General features: G+C 42.8%; 1 protein-coding gene across 1 annotated transcript in view; it reads left to right on the top strand.

Moving 5' to 3' along the window:
* The window catches only part of kalrna (kalirin RhoGEF kinase a), a 1,015,085-nt gene that overhangs the window by 699,803 nt on the left and 292,047 nt on the right, over nt 1-23,235 (top strand). The window contains exons 30-33 of the mRNA XM_078552171.1: nt 4,574-4,764; nt 6,419-6,520; nt 8,767-8,909; nt 12,687-12,789. Of these exons, the coding sequence (XP_078408297.1) occupies nt 4,574-4,764; nt 6,419-6,520; nt 8,767-8,909; nt 12,687-12,789 (539 nt within the window). The remainder of the gene's footprint in view (nt 1-4,573; nt 4,765-6,418; nt 6,521-8,766; nt 8,910-12,686; nt 12,790-23,235) is intronic.

Below are 23,235 nucleotides of genomic sequence, written 5' to 3'. Positions count from 1 at the left end.
AGAAAATGCTACAAAGGCACAGCAGATCCATCAGCGTCAGCATTTCAAAGGATTTTTGAGTGTCTGTCCTTTAACTGTGAACTATCCCTTTCCGCAGTTCGTGGACCTGCTGTTTTGTAACATATTCTGCAGTTTTTGACTCATTCCCAACTACCTGATTCTTTTCATTTTCTCTCCACCCATCCCAGTTCCTGAAAACCTGGGAATCATTCCACTGACTGTTTAGTACCTCACTCGAGTAGCAATTCTTCAAAAGTAAGCTTAAATGGTGAGTTCTGGCCGGCTTTTAAACTTCTGAAGAAATCACAGCAAGCCTGATCCAGGTCTCACTCAATGCCCACTCATATCTGCTTTAAACAAGAAACACTGGATAGTGATCAACAGTGGGAATCTTCACCAAATCCTACTCCTCTTAGCTCAGAATGCTCAGACCACTATCCTCACTGAGACATCTAACTCAGCACAGGTGGAAAATCAAACACAGGACCATTCAAATCTGGATGGTTCAGCTGCTTACTGGATTAATCAACTGGTCTATTGAGGGAGTCAAAAATCCACGTATGCAAGAAATTACTATGCACATTACTATGTCGAACAAAATCTAATCAGATTATTTTGCTACTGACTTTAGAAACTAGCCAGTATGTTTAAATGCTTTCTTAACCACAACTGGACACACACTGCCACGTGTGGATATACATGAGTCTGTGCATATAACCACCTACATGTGCTCTGAGGATGATTTTCCAATCTTCACTAGATACAGGGGAGGTACCGGAGGACTGGAGAACTGGAGAAATGCAAACATAGTTCCATTGTTTAAAAAGGGATGAAAGGAAATGCCAAACAATTATAGACCAGTTAGTCTTACATCGGTGGTGAGCAAATTAGTAGAATCAATCCTGAGAGATAGGGTTAACTGTCATGTGGAAAGGCATGGACTAGTCAGAGGTGGTCAGCATGGATTTGTTAAAGAAAGGTCTTGCCTCACAAATGTGATTGAATTCTTTGAGGAAGTGACAAGAAGGGTTGATGAAAGCAAAAAACTGCGGATGCTGGAAATCTAAAACAAAAACAAAAATACCTGGAAAAACTCAGCAGGTCTGACAGCATCTGCGGAGAGGAACATAGTTAACGTTTCGAGTCCGTATGACTCTTCAACAGAACTAAGGAAAAATAGAAAAGAGGTGAAATATAAACTGGTTTAAGGTGGGGGGGGGAGGGGGCTGGACAGATAGAGCTGGATAGAGGGCCAGATGTCATAGACAAAAGGAGAAAGAGGTGTTGAAGCTAGTGATGTTATCTAAGGAATGTGATAATAAAGGTACAGATAGCACTAGTGGGGGTGGGGGGAAGGGATTGAAATAGGCTAAAAGGCAAAGATAAAACAATGGATGGAAATACATTTAAAAATAATGGAAATAGGTGGGAAAAGAAAAATCTATATAATTTATTGGAACAAGGGGGATCGGAAAGGGGGTGGGGATGGAAGAGAGAGTTCATGATCTAAAATTGTTGAACTCAATATTCAGTCCGGAAGGCTGTAAAGTGCCTAGTCGGAAGATGAGTTGCTGTTCCTCCAGTTTGTGTTGAGCTTCACTGGAACAATGCAGCAGGCCAAGGACGGACATGTGGGCATGAGAGCAGGGTGGAGTGTTGAAATGGCAAGCGACAGGGAGGTCTGGGTCATGCTTGCGGACAGACCGAAGGTGTTCCGCAAAGCGGTCACCTAGTCTGCGTTTGGTCTCTCCAATGTAGAGGAAACTGCATTGGGAGCAGCGAATGCAGTAGACTAAATTGAGGGAAGTGCAAGTGAAATGCTGCTTCACTTGAAAGGAGTGTTTGGGCCCTTGGACAGTGAGGAGAGGGGAAGTAAAGGGGCAGATGTTGCACCTTCTGCGGTTGCATGGGAAGGTGCCGTGGGAGGGGGTTGAGGTGTAGGGGGTGATGGAGGAGTGGACCAGTGAGTCCCAGAGGGAACGATCCCTGTGGAATGCCGCCAGGGGGGGTGAAGGGAAGATGTGTTTGGTGGTGGCATCATGCTGGAGTTGGCGGAAATGGCAGAGGATGATCCTTTGAATGCGGAGGCTGGTGGGGTGATAAGTGAGGACAAGGGGGACCCTATCATGGTTCTGGAAGGGAGAGGAAGGTGTGAGGGCAGGTGCGCGGGAGATGGACCTGACATGGTTGAGGGCCCTGTCAACCACCGTGGGTGGAAAACCTCAGTTAAGGAAGAAGGAAGACATGTCAGAGGAACTGTTTTTGAAAGTGGCATCATCAGAACAGATGCGACGGAGGTGAAGAAACTGAGAGAATGGGATGGAGTCCTTACAGGAAGCGGGGTGTGAGGAGCTGTAGTTGCGGTAGCTGTGGGAGTCGGTAGGCTTGTAATGAATATTGGTGGACAGTCTATCACCAGAGATTGAGACAGAGAGGTCAAGGAAGGGAAGGGAAGTGTCAGAGATGGACCATGTGAAAATGATGATGGGGTGGAAATTGGAAGCAAAATTAATAAATTTTTCCAGGTCCAGATGAGAGCATGAAGCAGCACCGAAGCAATCATTGATGTACCGGAGAAAGAGTTGTGGGAGGGGGCCGGAGTAGGACTGGAACAAGGAATGTTCCACATACCCCATAAAGAGACAGGCATAACTGGGGCCCTTGCAGGTACCCATAGCCACACGTTTTATTTGGAGGAAGTGAGAGGAGTTTAAGGAGAAATTGTTCTGTGTGAAAACAAGTTCAGCCAGACGGAGGAGAGTAGTGGTGGATGGGGATTGTTCGGGCCTCTGTTCAAGGAAGAAATGGAGAGCAATCAGACCATCCCGGTGGGGGATGGAGGTGTAGAGGGATTGGACGTCCGTGGTGAAGAGGAGGCAGTTGGGGCCAGTGAACTGGAAATTGTTGATATGATGTAGGGTGTCAGAGGAATCACGGATGTAGGTGGGAAGGGAGTGGACAATGGGAGAGAGAATGGAGTCAAGATAGCAAGAAATGAGTTCCGTGGTGCAGGAACAGGCTGACACGATCGGTCTGCCGGGACAGTCCTGTTTGTGGATTTTGGGTAGGAGGTAGAAGCGGGCCGTCTGAGGTTGGGAGACTATGAGGTTGGAAGCTGTGAAAGGAAGATCTCCAGAGGAGATGAGGTCAGTAACAGTTCTGGAAACAATGGCTTGATGTTCAGTGGTGGGGTCATGGTCTAGGGGTAGGTAGGAGGAAGTGTCTGCGAGTTGACGCTCAGCCTCTGTGATTGGTGGATGGGTTGATGAAGGTAGTGCAGTGGATGTTGTGTACATGGATTTTAACAAGACTTTTGACAAGGTCCCACATGGCAGATTGGTCAGGAAAGTAAAAGCCCATAGGATCCAGTGGCAAACTGGATAAAAGGTTGGCTTTGTAACAGGAAACAAATGGTAATGGTTGATGGATGCCCTTGTGAATTGAAAGTTGTCTCAAGTGGTGTTCCACAGGGCTCGGTGTTGGGACCCTTGCTGTTTGTGTTATATATTAACAATTTGGACATGAACGTGGGGGGCACAATCGGGAAATTTGCAGATGACTCAAAGATTGGCTGAGTAGTGGATATTGTAGAGGATAGCCATAATCTCCAAAACGATATCGATGGGTTGGTGAAGTGAGCAGTAAAGTGGCAGATAGATTTTAACATAGAGAAGTATGAGGTCATACATTTAGGGAGGTCAAACAGTTACAGGGATTACAAAATAAATGGGAATATACTAAGAGGGGTAGATGAAGTGAGAGATCTTGGCGTACAAGTACACAGGTCCCTGAAGGCAGCAGTTCAAGTAGACAAGGTTGTAAAGAAGGCATACGGAATGCTCTCCTTCATTGGCAGAGGTATAGAATATAAAAGTAAGGATATAATGTTGGAATTGTATAAAACACTGGTGAGGCCACAACTGGAGTATTGTATGCAGTTCTGGTCACCACATTACAGGAAGGACATAATAGCTCTGGAGAGAGTGCAGAAGAGGTTTACAAGAATGTTGCCTAGGGTTAGAAATGTGTAGCTACGAGGAGAGATTGGATAGGTTGGGGTTATTTTCCTTAGAACAAAGAAGGCTGAGAGGTGACTTGATTGAGGTTTACAAAATTATGAGGGGAATAGTTAGAGTGGACAGGATAAAGTTGTTTCCCTTGATGAAGAATCCTAGAACCAGGGGACATAGATTCAAGATAAGTGGCAGAAGGTGTAGGGGGAACATGAGGAAGAACTTTTTTACGCAGACGGTAGTGGGTGTCTGGAATTCGCTGCCCAAGTTGGTGATAGAGGCAGAAACTTTAAACTATTTTAAAAGTACCTGGATCTACACCTAAAGTGCTGTAAGCTGCAGGGCTATGGGCCGGGTGCAGGAAGCTGGGATTAGAAAGGGCACCTGGGTGTCCTCGGGCTGGCATGGACATGATGGGCTGAACGGCCTCCTTCTGTGCTGTAACTTTTCTATGGTTCTATATTTAATAGTATTAAAGAGTATTATTGCCAGAAGTTGACAGAAATTACTTTGCAAAGTTTGCCTTTCTAAACATTTTTTTCTCATTTTTCTATACTCAGGGTTCGATGAAAACTTTGATGTTCAGGGTGAACTTATCCTTCAGGACACCTTCCAAGTGTGGGACCCCAAATCTCTCATTCGAAAAGGACGGGAACGGCATTTGTTTCTTTTTGAATTATCCTTGGTCTTTAGCAAAGAGATTAAGGATTCCTCAGGACATAGCAAATATGTTTACAAGCACAAATTACTAGTGAGTGCAATTCTTACATGACTACAATTTCTTTCATTACCATTTGAATTGAAATTATTTATAGCAGTTTCAGGACTCTTTAGCATTCCATGTCACACAGCACATGACTTGGATCAATGCTTGGGGTGAGGACCAATATTTCTTCTAAACAGTGCGATCGCGCAGGGACCAAACAGGTTGCACACAAGCGAAAGTTCTTTTAACATGTGTGCTTGCGCGGCTGCGCCTCAATCATAAAGGATGGTGTAGCAAAGCAGCCGCACACAGCAAACAAAAATTAGACGGAACACTTGCTCTCCCTCATCATGGTCTGCATCCTTTGGTGTTCACCTGCCTTGGTTATCCTCCTAGGCTTATTATGTGTTGCTGGAACCTGCACCAGGTTCTTGAGTTTCCATTTCTACGTGCCTCATTCCACCATCCCTTCAGCTATCCACATGTTCTCTGTACCTTGTAAATGTCTTTAATTTATCTTCTTCTGCTCCTATTGTCTTCCACTATCACTTCTATCATTTAACCGTCTCCTGCTTTGCATTTAAATGTTTTAGAGGATATTCTGCTCCTTTTTAAGCATGTGTATATGTTGTTTATTCTATCATCCTTCCTTGTCTTATATGCTGTTGATCAAAAATATCCTTCAGTTTCGACGAAGGATCGACACCTGAGATGTTAACTAATCTCACAGATGCTGTCTGCCCTGCTGCTTGTTTTAGTATTCTCTGTTTAATTTTACATATGCTGGTTTTATATTAGTAAGGCTTTTTTATTTCAGTGATAGTATCATTCTGTTTTTTGGCAGTACCAACCTTTTTGTGCTGTGCTGACTGTTTAATTTATTTTACTTATTGTTGCTCTTTTTAGGCCCAGAGGGCAGCAGCTGGGGCCATGGAATTATCCTTCTGTGCACACATTCCAGGTCTCCATTTCAGTGCAAACATATTTATTAAACAGCCTTTGATGAGTGGACCTAACAGGCAGGAGAACTGTGTCTTTGCCATAGCTTGCACTTTTGTAATATTTGTGTCCTGATAGAAGGTGAATGATTATCAAATAAGAAGAGAAAAAGGACATGTAATTGAAAAAATGCCTATATGTGGACCAAGCCTAGCAACAAAAGATTGAATAATGAATTAATAACCAAACTTTATCATGATTGCCAACAGGCTTGTTTAGAGTATAATCAACATCATGCATATGGTTCTCCCACAGTCACGGTACACTATAATATAAATACCTTTACTCTCAAGACCCAACCATGCAGAACCAGAATGTTGTGGAACTTGCAAGCTGCTATTAAAGATGTAAGTCCTATACTGGCCTGCTAAGTGAGATGAGCTGATTTAATACATCTATGTACTTGCATCAGGAGTGTCTCTGCTTGAATTCCCTGGAAAGTAGCATGTGCAGGCATAAAAATCATGGACATGTCCTGATTGCAGGTCCAAGTTTTCATAAAACAGGCATCCAATAGATCTTTAAATGGGGTAGCAGCAGAACAAACATAGAACAGTCCCTGTATATATAAAGTGTATATCCAGTTAATAATGCTGGAGATTAATTCTTTTTTATCCCAATGGTGTAAAAGAATGATAAATAGTTATTTATGAGGTTTCATTTTTACTTATTGGATACTTTCCCCTCATCTAATTTCCAGACATCTGAGTTGGGGGTAACGGAGCATGTAGAAGGCGATCCCTGCAAATTTGCTTTGTGGGTGGGCCGAACACCTTCTTCAGACAACAAGACTGTCCTGAAGGTAATATTTAATTTTAAAAGTCACATTTTTTGAATGAAAATAAATAGGGTTTTGCATTTAATCTGAATTAACCAAAAAAGGAATAACTTTAAAACGTATTCACTTCCTTAATAATGCTTTCAAGATTCATCTATGTGTTGAATTTTGTGAAAATTCTAAGCTGCTTTGTATCGTGGGTGGGAGCTTGGTAGAGCTAAAGTCCTAATGGTCTTCCTGGAAACTGACTGCAAAATAGGTTTTGGTATATTCTGTAAATTAAATGCAACAGCTTGGGGAGTGTGCAAGCACAAAACATTGGTATCGTAACACCAGCAGCAAATGATGTCATAATGCCACCAAAAAGAATCACCAGCACATTTATGCTGCTGTTTAGAACAGAAGAAATAGGAGCAGGAGTATGTAATTTGGCCCATCGAGCCTGCTCCACCATTCAGTAAGATCATGGCTGATCTGATTGTGGCCTTAACTCCACTTTCCTGCCTTCCCCCTGTAACCCTTGATTCCCATGTAGATCAAAAGCCTGACTCCACCTTGAATATATTCAATAACAGCCACCACTGCTCTCTGGGGCAGAGGATTCCAAAGATTAATGACCCTTTGAGAGAAGACATTCCTCCTTCTCTGTCTTAAATGAAAGACCCTTTATTTTGAAACTGCGCCCCTGGTTTTAGATTTCACCAGGAGGGGAAACATCCTCTCAGCATCTATACCGTCAAGCCCCTTAGAATCTTATATGTTTCAATAAGATCACCTCTCATTCTTCTAAACAACAGCCTGGAATTCTAAGATTCCTTTATCCCAGGAACCAACCTAGTGAACCTTCTTTGAACTGCCTCCAACGCAGGCATATTCTTCCTTAAATAAGGAGATCCAAATTGCGCACACTACTCCAGGTGTGATCCCACCATTGCCCTGTCCAGTCATAGCAAAACTTCACCTTGTCTTCCTAATTACTTGCTGTACCTGCATGCAAACTTCTTGTGATTCATGTATCTGGACACCCAGATTCCCCTGTACCACAGCATTCTGCAGTTTCTCTCCATTTGAATAGTATTCTGCTTTTCTGTTCTTCCTGCCGAAGTGGACAACCTCATATTTTTTCACGTTATACTCCATGCCAAATCTTTGCCAACTCACTTAACTGATCTGTACCCCTTTGCAAACTCTTTGTTCCCCTCTCACAACTTGCTTCCCTACCTATCGTTGTATCGTCGGCAAATTTGGTTACAATACACTTGGTCCCTTCATCCATATCATTAATATAGATTGTAAATAGTTGATGCCTCACCACTGTGGCACCTCATTTGTTAGAGTTTGCCAACTTGAAAATAACCCATTTATTCCCAACTCTGCTTCTTGTTAATTTAAGAAAAGCTCATTTATTGGTGGCCAAATGTCTGGCAGCAGTTAGGAACATCCAATAAAATAAAAAAATTAGTCTTTCTGGCCACTAATCTTAACAAGTTGCACGTTTAAGTTCATTTGTCACCAGCTGCACAAGAATTATAGAAAAGCGGCATTAATGTATATGCTCTTTTCTTCATTCAAGGGGCCATTGCTGGCAAGGCCGGCATGTATTGCCCACTCCTATTTGCCCTTTTGATCCAGCTAACATGCTAGACCATTTCAGAGGACAGTTACGAATCAACAACATTGCTATGGATCTGGAGTCATGTATATGCCAGATCAAGCAAGGATAGCAGATTTCCTTCCTTAACAGACGTAAGTGAACCTGAAATAATGTTAATGCAATGCATTAGCTTCGTGGTTACCATTACTGATATTGGCTTTTTATTCCGGATTTACTTGTTTAAGTTAAATTCTCCAGCTTCCATGAATGAAATTTGAGCTCCTCTCTCTGGATCATTAGCCTAGATCTCTGGATTACTAGCCTGGTAACATAACCACTTTACTACTGTACTCCAGTATACTTAAGGCAGTGTTTGTTATTTCCAAGTTGAAAGATTTGTTTCTGACATTGTGATAGCAATGAAGAAAAACAATTGGAACCATGTCCAGAAGGAGACATGAAATCTTTAATACTCTGTAATAAGTAAATAAGATGCTTAACTATCGATTGCTAAGATTTACTGCATCCAATAATTCTGATACATTGACCAGGAATTTCCTAGGTGCTTCTTCTGCTCCCCTGCCTTAACTTTGCAAACGCACAAGAAGCCCCCAGGAAAATTAACATTACAACTGTACTAATAATGTCTTTTGAAGTATCCTGTGCATTTCTTTAGGCCTCCAATATTGAAACAAAGCAGGATTGGATTAAAAATATTCGGGAAGTCATACAGGAGAGAACTATCCACCTGAAAGGAGCTCTGAAAGAACCTATTCAGCTACCCAAAACCCCAGCAAAACAAAGGAATAACAGTAAAAGGTAGAATCCTCCTTGGTGTTTGTATTGTACTACTTTTGTGTGCTGTAATAGCATACAATATTTGAGGGCTTTTACTTTATCTCATTAAATCCACCATAAAATCAAAAGCTAAATATGAGGAAGGTCATTTAGCTCCTCTTGGTGTCCATCCAAAAAGACAGAAAGATCCCCTACCCACCCACACATTGCTATATCTTGTTTTTATTAAATTAATCTGTTTTTTTTTTCCTTACTTCTCTACCTGAAATCCTATTCCATACATCTTTTTGTGAAGAACTTCCTGATATCAGTTCCAAATTTGCATTTTTCTAGTTTGAACTTGTATCCTGTCATCCTACTCTCACAATTTAGTTTGAAGTAATATTCTTAAGTTACACTTTCAATATTGTTATTTACTTTATAGATAAAATCACCTCTGTCTTTTCCTTTCAAAGCTGAAAAGTCTAAATCCCACCATTTTTTCACACCACACATTAGGAATCAGAAACAAAAACAAAAATAGCTGGAAAAACTCAGCAGGTCTGACAGCACCTGTGGAGAGGAAGACAGTTAACGTTGCGAGTCCGTATGACTCTTCATCAGAACTAAAGAAAAATAGAAATGAGGTGAAATATAAGCTGTTTGAGGGGGGTGGGACAGGTAGAGCTGGATAGAGGGCCAGTGATAGGTGGAGGCAAAGAAGAGATTGGCAAAGATGTCATAGATAAAAGGACAAAGGGGTCAGGCCTGTTCTTCAAAGCGTTCTCAGTGCTTGATCATCTTCCTTATTTTTTGGTTACAAAAACTGGATCCAGTACTCCTGGTCTCACTAGTGCATTGTACTGTTTAAGCAAGACCCCTGTTTGATGTGTATATTCTTGTTTTGGCTATACTGTTCAGCAGCAATCTCCTTGTTTTGCTGCTCTACAGTGGTTTGACATATGTGTTATACTCCAGAAATCCAGTTGGTGAAGCACAGAACTGGAGCCAATCTTTACATATTTTTATATTTATTCACAGAGTTACACATTACAAACTTACACCTTCTAACCCAGCAACCATACTTTCAGCTGTGTCTTTTTATAGGGATTCAGTTAATGCCCACACCTGCACACAATTGATACATAATTAACATTATGGAGTATCAAGTTTACTAAGATCACAAGAGCTCTTTCAGTTTCATCCTTTTTTATGTTCTTTGCATCTCAACTATTTTTCCTTCTGAGGTGGTGTACTTCACACTTGTCAGTAGTAAATTTAATCTGCCATTTTTCCAAGAAGTTACACGTTTTATCCAATTCATTTTGTACTTTTTTCCAAACCACCTCCTTAGAATCAGCTGCTCCAGAATCAGATGCAGGATAGTCTTCCTCATTTTGTATTTTATGATCATTCTGTGGTTGCTGTCCTCCAAGAGTGCCTTGATTTCCATTCCTAATGTATTGTTTGGGCCAGCTTACATTAGGAACTCAAAATTTGCACAGTCCTTCATGGGTTCTCTGATACAATGGGACAGGAACCACCCATGTATTACTGCCTACTCAGATTCTAAATTGCTTAGATATTCCCAATTTATTTCTAGCTAAGTTGTCTTTTTATTTTGTGGGGTGTGAGCGTCGCTGGCAAGGCCAGCATTTGTTGCTCATCCCTAATTGCCCTTGGGAAGGTGGTGGTGAGACACCACCTTGAACTACTAATAAAGTTGCTGCTATATTTTTGGATCTATGGTTGGGTTTAACATTGCAGACTCTGACGACGTGCAAGGAGTCACTTCCTATGCTTCAGAATGTGCTTTTACCTTGTCCAAAATTCAGGGAAATGCAGTGAGCCCAGGCTTTGACCAGAGACCCCGCTTGTTTGGGTTTATTAGATATGCAGCATGGTTTCCACATTATCAGGAGGCAGAAGAATAAACATAGGCCTGGATTTTCCATTCGTCAGGTGGGCTCAGCGGGGACGGTCGCGAAAGAGCACTTCAATCTCCCTGAGGCACGGAGCTGCCTCAGGGAGATTGAAGTGCTTTTCAAAAAAATAGATAAGGACATTAAAAATTTAATGAAACATGCCCCCTCATGTGACTGTGTCACACAAGAAGGGACATGTTTTTATTTTCAAAATAAAGTTTTTATTTCATCAGTATTAGCTTTAGGAAACCTCATCCCGCTCGTGGATGAGGTTTCCTAGAAAACGTAAAGGCTGCTTGGCCTTTTCGCCTGCCCTCCAACCGTAAGGTTGGACGGGCAGCACAAAATTCACCTTAATTACCTAGTTAATGACTTTAATAGGCCTTTCAATTATCGGTGGGCGCGCAGCTAGCTCCGGCACGCGCCCACTGAACGAAATATCGTGCGAGCTCGCAATGACGTTGGGATGCACGTCCAACGTCATCGCACATCATTTTACGTTACAGCGTGTCAGGTGCATGCCCGCACACCGAATGGAAAATTCTGCCCATAGTATCTGACATTGGCTTAGGCCACAGTCCATTGCTCACACTTAGTGAACTGTAAACAGATCAACGAGCTATGTCGAATGCAAATAGTCCTGTTCCTCCTCCTTCAGGTATGATGCCCCAAGAGGGCGTTGGCAACCATGAACTTCCATTGGATTGGTCTATGATTATGCTTGGAAAAATACTGCAGTGATTTGCCATTGCCTTCTGCAGTACGGCTGACCAGGAAACTCTCCTGTTCTTTATTGCCTGCCATCAGGTGTATTGGAAGGACTTGAAGGCTGTTAATCAACCTGTCTGGCCACATCTTCCATGGCCATCAAGTACTTCATGAAGTGGGAATTGAACCCAGAGCTTTTGGCCCAGAGGTAGGGACACTACCACTGTGCCACAAGATGTCCCCTTATGCAAACAGTAGAGTTACAATAAATACAGTCAATAATTTATGATTCTCCTAAAGCTTGAAGCCACATTGTGCTTCTCTGTGCTCATACTCAATATGAAATTGACCTAGGAAACATCTGTGGCAGAGAAAAGTCTCAGGGCCCAGCAGGTCACTTGCTACAGTAGCTGAAATGGGTGGGCAAAATGTAAAATTTAACAGGAGCAATGACCCCCAAAATATGAAGGGTACAGATTTTGCTACTAGTTTTGCACATTCCCAGCCATATATTATAAGCAATTTGAGAGGTGACAAGAAGCTGGAGTGATAGCATCATTTACTGTTGTTCAAGAAGTGTCTATTCCAATCACCTTCCACTAGCACAAATCCCACAATTTCCTCGACAGCCAATTAATTCAAATAATTCTTGAGAGCTAACTCTATGGGTGGAATTTTATTCTTCCCTGGCAGGCGTGCTGGGAGACAAGGTGGGGGCATTTAATCGGGCAGGAAGACCATCAGGCAGGAAAGGTCAAGGATGGCCTTCCCACCCAGAGGCCAATTGAGGCCCTTAAGTAGCCACTTAAGGGTCTCACCCCAGCAGCGAGCTGGGGGCTTGGCACATAGGCCAATTGCACAGCAAGTCCTGTTGGGTTTGCCTCTGGCCTCGTTTGGGGTGGGGTGGGGGGTGGCGGGGTCGTGTCCCTCGTCTCATGCACCCTAGGCCCGATCATGGCACCTGTCATCGGAAACGGGGAGGCCCACAGGAAGCCAACCCCTGCCCTTTCTTCCAACCCCCATCTTCCCCACCCCCATTTCCGCCACCCTCCCTGGGACCCATTCTGCCTCACTTACTTTCCTCCTAGGGTTCCATTGACAATCCATGGCATAGGCCCTCAAGCATCTTTAGATGAATAATCGAGTGATCATTCAGTAATTTTTGTATTGTTCCTCTTATTCCTAGGGATATGGGAGAAGATGGAGATAGTCAGGGAGACGGCAGCAGTCAGCCAGACACTATTTCCATTGCGTCAAGAACTTCACAGAATACCATGGATAGTGATAAGGTAGGTGTAACTGCAGAGAATCAGTGTGGCTTCCCTCAGGCAATTCATCAGCAATATTCCGTACAGCAGTAAATATTATTTGGAACATAAAGTTATTAAACACGGCTTAGAAAAATGTGAATTTGAGTGCATTTCGATCTTGGCGAGGTTGAAAGAAACAGATTAGAATTTTGTCACAGAATCATAGGGCTGGATTTCCTTGGCCTTACGGAGAAAAGTTTGGAGGCAGGGAGACCAGGAAAAGAGGAGGGGCCACATTTGGACAGCCCCCCGATGCCTTCTAGAGAATTTTCCAGCGACATACTGGGAACATAGCATCCCACTGCATGAAAATGGGCAGCCAATAAGGACAATTAAGGCCCTGCTGAGGAGCTGTTTTCCAAAGCAGATGGCAGTTTCCCACCTTCAGCATGGACCCCCACTGTGCGGAGCCTGTCAGCTCATTGGAGATGGCCTCCTCGCAGCAGGCCAAGGGGGTTTTGAACCTGACAGCTGTGCACTAACTTGCATCAAACTGTTCAGGTTCATTAAAATCACATTTGAAAATAACATTCTCACCCTCCCTGGCCAGTTAACAAGTTCTTCAAGGAGCTTAATGGGCTGTTAATTAGAGGCAAACATGTTCCCCATTCCTCCCCTTGCCCTCCCTTCGAAAATCGGAGTGCCACCCAGAGGCATCAGTACCCAGAAATGCCTTCCGGGAACGTGATATTTAAGCGTGCACCCGATGCCACCAGCAATTGAAAATCTGGCTCATAGAATATAAGAACAGTGAGGCATCTCATGTACTCTAATGAAAGAGACTTATCTGCATTGCACTTTATGTAATTTCAAATTTGAACTGCTATGTTTTTTTGATTCATTCACGGGATGCAGGCTTTGTTGGCTGATATCAGTGGGGTACTCGTGACTAGTCAGTGGTTGTTTCCCCGCCTTTGAGTTATAAGGGTTGGCTTAGGCCTCATTCTAGATGACTCTGGCAAGTGTTATGTTGTTTCTGAAATCTGGGTTGACATTATGTGGGGGTACTTGTATCTGGTGGATGCAGGTGATCCTCTCCTATCATAATGGTTAGTTGGGGCTTTTTAGCCTTGATTGCATCTTACCAAAGATTACGGTACTCTAAAGGTAAAAATAGTGAGGTGGGGATGGAAAAAACACCTCACCTAGCTTTCCCTGGTAAGTGCTCAAAATTCTCGCCTATGAAACTTAAGTTAGGGCCTTCTCTAGAGCAGAACACAATAAACAATAATGAAAACAGAAAATGCTAGAAAAACTCAGCAGGTCTGGCAACATCTGTGGAGAGAGAAACAGATTTAACATTTTGAGCCCATATGACTGTTCTTTTGAAATGAAGTACAATGCTTCAGGACCAATTAACCCTGGATTTCATTTGTTGTGACTTGTGATAACTGTAAGGGTTCATTAACTTCACTGAGCAAAATGAAATGCTGATTTTTTTGCTGCTTGCATTTTACTCTAACTGTTGAATGTTCTCTGCAGTTGTTATAATAGTCTGATCATTTTAAAAAGAAACAAATTTTTGCCTGAAAATTTTATTTGAACAGAATCCAACTGGAGATATCATTTGATTCATATGTAGCATCTGTATGAGTCATACATTCAGTTAATAAGAAACTGATTTATCACCATGTTGCCAGTTTCATATATAGTACTTAGGACTTGTAAATGTCAATTTGTGCAATAAATCTAGTCTAATATTGAAAATAATGGTGCTTAAGGTTATCCAAAAGCATATCCAAAGAAATTCACCGTGGCATACTTAATAGTTTCCCAAATGGAATTTTAACTGTACATAAAGAACTCTTTATTTCAAGGCTTGCTGCATTTTAGCACTCTGAGTAAGACCTTGCGAGAATACAACTGACCAGAGACAAAACGTTTTAATCTAACCAGAAAACTGGTGTGTGACAGCATTTGAGATAATGAAATTGATTGACCAACTTGCATAAGAAAAGGTAAATTAATCTTCTGTTGGTTAAGGCTTTGCATGTTACTAATTTTAGATCTAAGGCCTTGGAGTGTGACGGATTATATGCTGTCAGAAGATCAGTTGTTTTATTTAGTGAAGCAAATGGAGCAGAAACAATATTTCTCAAAATTGAGAGTAAGCTGCTGTTGAGCTTTATCCACTAACTCCTGGGAGCAAATGTGTGTTCATCATCAGATGGGTACAGCATCTAACTTGACTGCCTTTGAATCGTTTGCCTTAACTCATTGTCAAAACTCTTATATAAATGGGTGGAGTATATGTCAACAAGAAGTCAATTCCTTCAAGTGAGAGAAGAAGTGGGAAAAATGAAGCTAAAGTAAAGGAAAAAAAACAGTGGAGCCTTGGCTTCCCCCTACATAATTGTCAAAACAGGCGTGTATTCCCATTGACTGTTGTACTCTTCCTGCAGATATTGTGGGTTTTTTTTAAAAATGTACATGTGACTGGATACTAAAAAAGCAATGTGAAAGCAACAGGCTGTGTATAAAATGGCAATTAAAAAAGACTTGTGAACAGATGAAAGGATCAGTATAAAACATATGTTTTTAACTATACCATATGTTGGGCTAAAATCAGTTATGGCTCATTAATTTTTCACATCCTCGCTACTGAATGTTCATCATATGTATTTTCCTGGCAACTAACTGAAAGCTACGTTTTTGTCAGAGTTCCAAAACTTCAATCTGAAGAAATTATTATTGAGAGATTTCCAAATGCTCTGGTATCAAAAGTTTTAAATCATGATCAACAGTTCAAATAGGAATCTGAATCAAGCTGACTTCAGAGTACGAGATATTCTCAGAAAGAATGGAATATCTAGTCACATTGAGATTACTAGCTGGGCACCAACTGTTAAGTTAACACCAAACCTTTGGAAGTCTTTCAATGACATATGTTGATTATAAGAGCATTGTAATGTCAATTATGTTTGACAAAGTGACAAATTAAATAAGGTGCATATAGTTATATATCTTAGACTGGTAAACTGCCATGTAAGTATGACAGTTTTGTGCCCTCTTTCTCTTAGGTAAATGTTTTGAGTGTGGTAGAGAATTTCCTGCAAAAGAGAGTTTCACATAGCCAGACTTGACATTTGCCAGTTGACTCTTCAAAACCAAGCATAGAAATTAATGCACAGATCAACAGATTTTAGAAATCAACAGTCCTGCAAACAGTTGCAAACATATTTTTCAAGATAGAGTTGCTAGCAGCAAATGATTTTCAGCTATATTTTCTCCTGTTTGTTAGTGGGAAAAGAAACCATTTTTTGTACAAGCCACTGATTTTTATTTCATGTCAGTTAACTGGAAGAAAATGTACCAAATGTTCCTTTCAAAATTACCAAATTGAATAAAACCATCATTCAGTTGCTCAAGTGATTCCTGAATGTAAAATCAGACGTTTATATAGAAACATAGAAACTGGGAGCAGGAATAGGCCATTCGGCCCTTCAAGCCTGCTCCGCCATTCATTATGATCACGGCTGATCATCCAACTCAATAGCCTGCTCCTGCTTTCTCCCCATACCCTTTGATCCCTTTCACCCCAAGAGCTATATCTAACTCCTTCTTGAAAACGTACAGGGCAGAATTTTGCCGTCGACAAGCAGGGGGCGTGGCCAGCTCGCCGACGCGGGGTGACGTCGGGGGAAACCCCCAACGTCGTCCTGGGCCATTTAAATTTTCAGGAAGGCAGGCCCACAGCAAAATCAGCTGCGGGCCCGCTGACCTGTCAATGGCCAATTGAGGCCATTGACAGGATCAATTATACAATCAAAGGACCTACCCGTCCAACCTTAAGGTTGGCAGACAGGCCAGGAGCCCCGGTGGGCAATAGAAAAAACATGAAACCTCATCCACTGGCGGGATGAGGTTTCACGTAGGGTTCAAAAAAGTTTAATAAACTTATTATGTACATTATGAACATGTCCCATCTCATGTGACATTGTCACATGAGGGGGACATGTTAAGGAACTTTTTTTTTCTAGTTTTAATATTCTTAAAAGTGTCAGCGATCTCCCTGAGGCAGCACTTAGCCTTAGGGAGATGTGCGCTCTTTCGTGCGCATGCGCGAAAGAGCACACTCTCACTTTTGGGGGGTCCCCCCCCACCTGCATAGGAAGCACATAGCACTTCCTGCCGGATGTCACGCTGAGCGGGCCTTAATTGGCCCGCCCACGTAAAATGGCGGCGGGGCCTGCTTCTCTGGCGGGGTTTGGCTCCCCGCCCGCCGGAGATTGGGTCAGGCCCGCCCACCCGACAGGTAGAAAATTCTGCCCACAATGTTTAGGTCTCAACTACTTTTTGCGGTAATGAATTCCACAGGCTCACCACACTCTGGGTGAAGAAATTTCTCCTCATCTCTGTCCTAAATGGTCTACCCCATATCCTCACACTGTGACCCCTGGTTCTGGACTCCCCCACCATCAGGAACATCCTTCCTGCATCTACTCTGTCTAGTCCTGTTAGAATTTTATAAGTTTCTATGAGATCCCCCCTCATTCTTCTGAACTCCAGCGAATATAATCCTAATCGATTCAATTTCTCCTCATATGTCAGTCCCGCCATCCTTCGCTGCACTCCCTCTATAGCAAGTACATCCTTTCTCAGATAAGGAGACCAAAACTGCACACAATATTCCAGGTGTGGTCTCACCAAGGCCCTGTACAATTTACAGCAAGTCATCCCTGTTCCTGTACTCGAATCCTCTGGCTATGAAGGCCATTTGCCTTCTTTACCGCCTGCTGCACCTGCATGCTTGCCTTCAGTGACTGGTGTACAAGGACACCCAGGTTTTGTTGCACATTCCCCTCTCTCAATTTATAGCCATTCAGATAATAATCTGCCTTCCTGATTTTGCTACCAAAATAGATAACCTCACATTTGTCCACATTATACTGCACCTGCCATGCATTTGCCCACTCACTCAGCTTGTCCAAATCACACTGAAGCATCTCTGCATCCTCCTCACAGCTCACCCTCCCACCCAGCTTTGCGTCATCTGCAAATTTGGAGATATTACATTTAATTCCCTCATCTAAATCATTAATATATATTGTGAATAACTGGGGTCCCAGCACCGATCCCTGAGGTACCCCACTAGTCACTGCTTGCCATTCGGAAAAAGACCCATTTATTCCTACTCTTTGTTTCCTGTCTACCAACCAGTTTTCTATCCATCTCAATACACTACCCCCAATCCCATGTGCTTTAATTTTACACACCAATCTCTTAGGTGGGACTTTGTCAAAAGCCATCTGAAAGTCCAAATAAACTACATCCACTGGCTCTCCCTCATCAACTCTACCAGTTACTTCCAGTAGATTTGTCAAGCATGATTTCCCTTTTATAAATCAATGCTGACTCTGTCCGATTCTGCCACTGTTTTCCACGTGCTCAGCTATTAAATCTTTTATAATGGACTCTAGAATTTTCCCCACTACCGACGTCAGGCTGACTGGTCTATAATTCCCTGTTTTCTCTCTGCCTCCCTTTTTAAATAGTGGGGTTACATTAGCTACCCTCCAATCTGTAGGAACTGTTCCAGAGTCTGTAGAATCTCGGAAGATGACCACCAATGCATCCACTATTTCTAGAGCCACTTTCTTAAGTACTCTGGGATGTAGATTATCAGACCCTGGGGATTTATCGGCCTTCAATCCCATCAATTTCCCCAACACCATTTCCCTACTAATACTGATTTCTTTCAGTTCCTCCCTCTCACTAAACCTTGTGTTCCCCAACATTTCTGGTATGTTATTAGTGTCCTCCTTTGTGAAGACAGAACCAAAGTATGTATTTAGTTGGTCAGCCATTTCTTTGTTCCCCATTATAAATTCCCCAGTTTCTGACTGTAAGGGACCTACATTTGTCTTCACCAGTCTTTTTCTCTTCACATACCTATAGAAACGTTTACAGTCAGTTTTTATGTTCCCTGCAAGCTTACTCTTGTACTCTATGTTCCCCTTCTTAATCAATCCCCTGGCCTTCCTTTTCTGAATTCTAAACTTCTCCCAATCTTCAGGTCTATTGTTTTTTTCTGGCCAATTTGTATGCCTGTTCCTTGCATCTAATACTATCTCTAATTTCCCTTGTAAGCCATGGTTTGGCCACTTTTCCTGTTTTACTTCTGTGCCAGACAGGAATAAACAATTGTTGCATTTCACCCATGTGCTCTTTGAATGTTTGCCATTGCCTATCCACCGTCATCACTTTAAGTAATGTTTTCCAATCCATCATAGCCAACTCGCGCCTCATACCATCGTAGTTTCCTTTATTAAGATTCAGGACCCAAGTCTCAGAATCAACTACGTCACTCTCCATCTTGATGAAGAATTCTATCATATTATGGTCGCTCATCCCCAAGAGGCCTCGCACAACTAGATTGCCAATTATTCATTTCTCATTACACAATATCCAGTCGAGGATCGCCTATTCTCTCATTGGTTCCTCAATGTATTGGTCCAGAAAAACATCTTGTATACACTCCAGGAATTCCTCCTCTACGGTATTGTTACTAATTTGATTTGCCCAATCTATATACATATTAAAGTCATCCATAATTACATAATTAATATGAGGAACATTGCCAGTTTTGGCCAATTTATATTAGTACCACTGATAAGGCATAGACATTTTCACAACAAGGAAGGATATTAATGTTAAAAACAAAATGCTGCGGATGCTGGAAATCTGGAAAAAAAAAATTGCTGGAAAGACTCAGCAAGTCTGACAGCATCTGTAGAGAGAAAGACAGAGTTAATGTTTTGAGTCCATATGACTCTTCTTCAGATGTTGCCTGAAGAATCATCCATGCATTGATCGGTCCTGCTCTCATGTTACAGATGGGAACTAAAATGAAGAAAATTAATAAAAACGTATTTGTGCAAAGAGAAGGCAAGTATTTAGATTTTTGGGCCACAAAATTGGGCTTCAGGGTGCCAGTAGTTTCAGTGCTATGGGTGCCGGTTTAATGGCAAAATGGTGTCTGCACCTCTTCTGAACACCATCTTGGTGAGGGTGTTAGCACGGACCTTACATGCTTGTGCAGAAGTAAACAGAGTCGACAGATAAGGAAATGGTGGTATAGTGGTAATGTGAAATGGACTCATAATCCAGAGGCCCAGGCTAATGCTCTGTGGATGTATGTTCAAATCCCACTATGGCCGCTGGTGGAATTTAAATTCAATTAATAATAATCTGGAATATAAAGCTAATCTCAGTCATGGTGAGTATGAAAATACCATCAATTGTTGTAAAGACCCATCTGGTTTACTAATGTCCTTTAGGGAAGTAAATCTGCTTCCCTTACCTGGTCTGGCCACCATGTGACTCCAGATCCATATAAATGTGGTTGATTCTTAACTGCCCTCTGAACTGTTCAATTCAAGGTTCAATTAGGGATCGGCAACAAATGCAGGCTTTGCCAGCGATGCCCATGTCCCATGAAAGGATAAATAAAAAACAAGATTGTGACATCAGTCAGTGCTTAAGGAGGATTTGACACCAGACCTGCAATTTTGAACCTTGACACTTGAGTTAATGCTCTCTCTCTCAAGCACAACAGAACATGCATTTAGCAACATGAGGGACCCCTACCAGCGCTATTTAAAGGGATCATTAACAACTTGCAGATTGGCTGATGATTACTTTCTACTGACCATTTGAATTTATGGATGTTGTAGGTATTTGGAGGAGTTGATAACAGTAGATTAAAGCCTGCAGGGAGTGAGAAAGGTGTTGCTTGAGACTGCAAGGGCTCTGAGCACACCACTTGCTCCCAGTTGTGGGGGCATGGGATCTATACTAGCAATCCCCCTTGGGCTGCAGCATGAGAGGGAGATGGTGCAGAGGCAGCAACTAGAAGACAGGCTTCTCCCAAAGGAGCAGGACTTTCAGTAGGAGGCTTACCCACCTAGGCTTATCAAGGAGCAGCTCTCCTACCTCCATCTAAGCCAGGAGCAGTGTGTTCAGAGTCTGCGATTCACCAAGGCGATGTTCACAAAACTCTGCCACCTCTTGGAACCAGTTCTGCAACCTCAGGGCAGGACAAGGGTGGCATTGCCAGTGATAGTGAAGGTGGCCATGGTTTTTTTTTTTATTCATTTACAGGATGTGGGCTTTGCTGGCTAGGCCATCATCTATTGCCCATCCCTAATTACCCTTGAGAAGGTGGTGGTGAGCTGCCTTCTTGAATTGCTGCAGTTCCTGTGGTGTAGGTACACCCACAGTGCTGTTAGGGAGGGAGTTCCAGGATTTTGACCCACCGACAGTGAAGGAACGGTGATATATTTCCAGGTCAGGATGGTGAGTGACTTGTAGGGGAACTTTCAGGTGGTAGTGTTCCCATGTATCTGCTGCCCTTGTCCTTCTAGATAGTAGTGGTCGTGGGTTTGGAAAGTGCTGAATAAGGAACCTTGGTGAGTTTCTGCAGTGCATCTTGCAGATGGTACACGCTGCTGCCACTGTTTGTTGGTGGTGGAGGGAGTGAATGTTTGTGGAAGGGGTATTAATCAAGCGGATAAAAACAAAAAACTACTGCGGATGCTGGAAATCCAAAACAAAAACAGAATTACCTGGAAAAACTCTGCAGGTCTGGCAGCATCGGCAGAGAAGAAAAGAGTTGACGTTTCGAGTCCTCATGACCCTTCAGCAGTTCTGCTGAAGGGTCATGAGGACTCGAAACGTCAACTCTTTTCTTCTCTGCCGATGCTGCCAGACCTGCTGAGTTTTTCCAGGTAATTCTGTTTTTGTGTTAATCAAGCGGACTGCTTTGTTCTGGGTGCTGTCAGGCTTCATAAGTGTTGTTGGAGATGCACCCATCCAGGCAAGTGGGGTGTATTCCATCACACTCCTGACTTGTGCCTTATAGATGTTGGACAGACTTTGGGGATTCAAGAGGCGAGTTACCCACTGCAGGATTCCTAATCTCTGACCTGCTCTTATAGCCACAGTATTTATGTCGTTAGTCCAGTTCAGTTTGTGGTGAATGGTAACCCCCCAGGATGTTGATAGTGGGGGATTCAATGGTCGTACCATTGAATGGCAAGGGGCAATGTTTAGATTCTCTCATGTTGGAGATGGTCATTGCCTGGCACTGGTGTGGCACAAATGTTACTTGCCACTTATCAGCCCAAGCCTGAATATTGTTCAGGTCTTGTTGCATAGGAACACAGACTGCTTCAGTATCTGAGGAGGTGTTGAACATCATGCAATCATCAGTGGACATCCCCATTTCTGACCTTATGATGAATGGAAGGTCATTGATGAAACAGCTGAAGATGGTTGGGCCTAGAACGCTATCCTGAAGAACTCCTGCAGCAATGTCTTGGAAGTGAGATGATTGACCTCCAACAACCACAACCATCTTCCTTTGTGCCAGGTATGACTTCAACCAGTGGAGAGCTTCCCCCTGAATCCCATTGACTTCAGTTTTGCTAGGGCTCCTTGATGCCACATTCGGGCAAATGCTGCCTTGATGTCAGGCGCAGTCAGCCTCACCTCACCTTTTGAGTTCAGCTCTTTTAAAGTGTTTGAACCAAGGCTGTAACGAGGTTAGGTGCTGAGTGGCCCTGGCAAAAACCAAACTGTGCATCAGTGAGCACCTAATTGCTTAGTAAGTGCTGCTTGATAGCATTGTTGACTATACTTTCCATTACTTTACTGATGATCAAGAGTAGACAGATGGGCAGTAATTGGCCAGGTTGGATTTATTCTGCCTTTTGTGGACAGGACATACCTGGGCAGTTTTCCAGATTGGCAGGTAGATGCCAGTCTTTAGCTGTACTGGAACAGCTTGGTTAAAGGCTCAGTCAGTTCTGGAGCATAAGTCTTCGGTACTATTGCAGGAATGGTGTCAGGTGCCAGAGCCTTTGCAGTATCCAATGCCTTCAGCCGTTTCTTGATATCACGTGGAGTGAATCGAATTGGCTGAAGACTAGTACCTGTGATGCTGGGGACCTCATGAGGAGGCGAAGATGGATCATCCACTTGGCACTTTTGGCCGAAGATCATTGCAAATGCTTCAGCCGTGTCTTTTACACTGATGTGCTGGGCTCCCCCATCATTGAGGATGAGGTTATTTGTGGAGCTTCCTCCTGTAGTTGGTTGCTAAATTGATGAAGAAGCACGGGAGAGAGTGCTGTGGCCAGATCTAATGTAGGAAAATTGATATAGGAAAAAATTATTTTCACTCTTGCTGCTGTGTCAAATCATTGAAGTGTTTGCAGCCTATTACATATCCTAGGGGTATTGCTGTGGGAGTTCACATTGTCTGGCTCCATTTCCTCTCCTATTCCATGACCACCGCCACCTCTCTGTGAGAGAATTGCTGAGTCCGTTGCCTATGACATGTGGCGCTTTAACAACCTCCCTGTAGTAGCATAGATTTCCAGTATTAAATGACATCCTGCTATAAGAGGTACATTCATTTTT

Source organism: Cetorhinus maximus, chromosome 11 (genome assembly GCF_964194155.1).
Source record: "Cetorhinus maximus chromosome 11, sCetMax3.hap1.1, whole genome shotgun sequence".
In the NCBI taxonomy this organism is placed as follows: Eukaryota; Metazoa; Chordata; class Chondrichthyes; order Lamniformes; family Cetorhinidae; genus Cetorhinus; species Cetorhinus maximus.
This window is presented reverse-complemented; position numbering and strand designations above follow the sequence as displayed.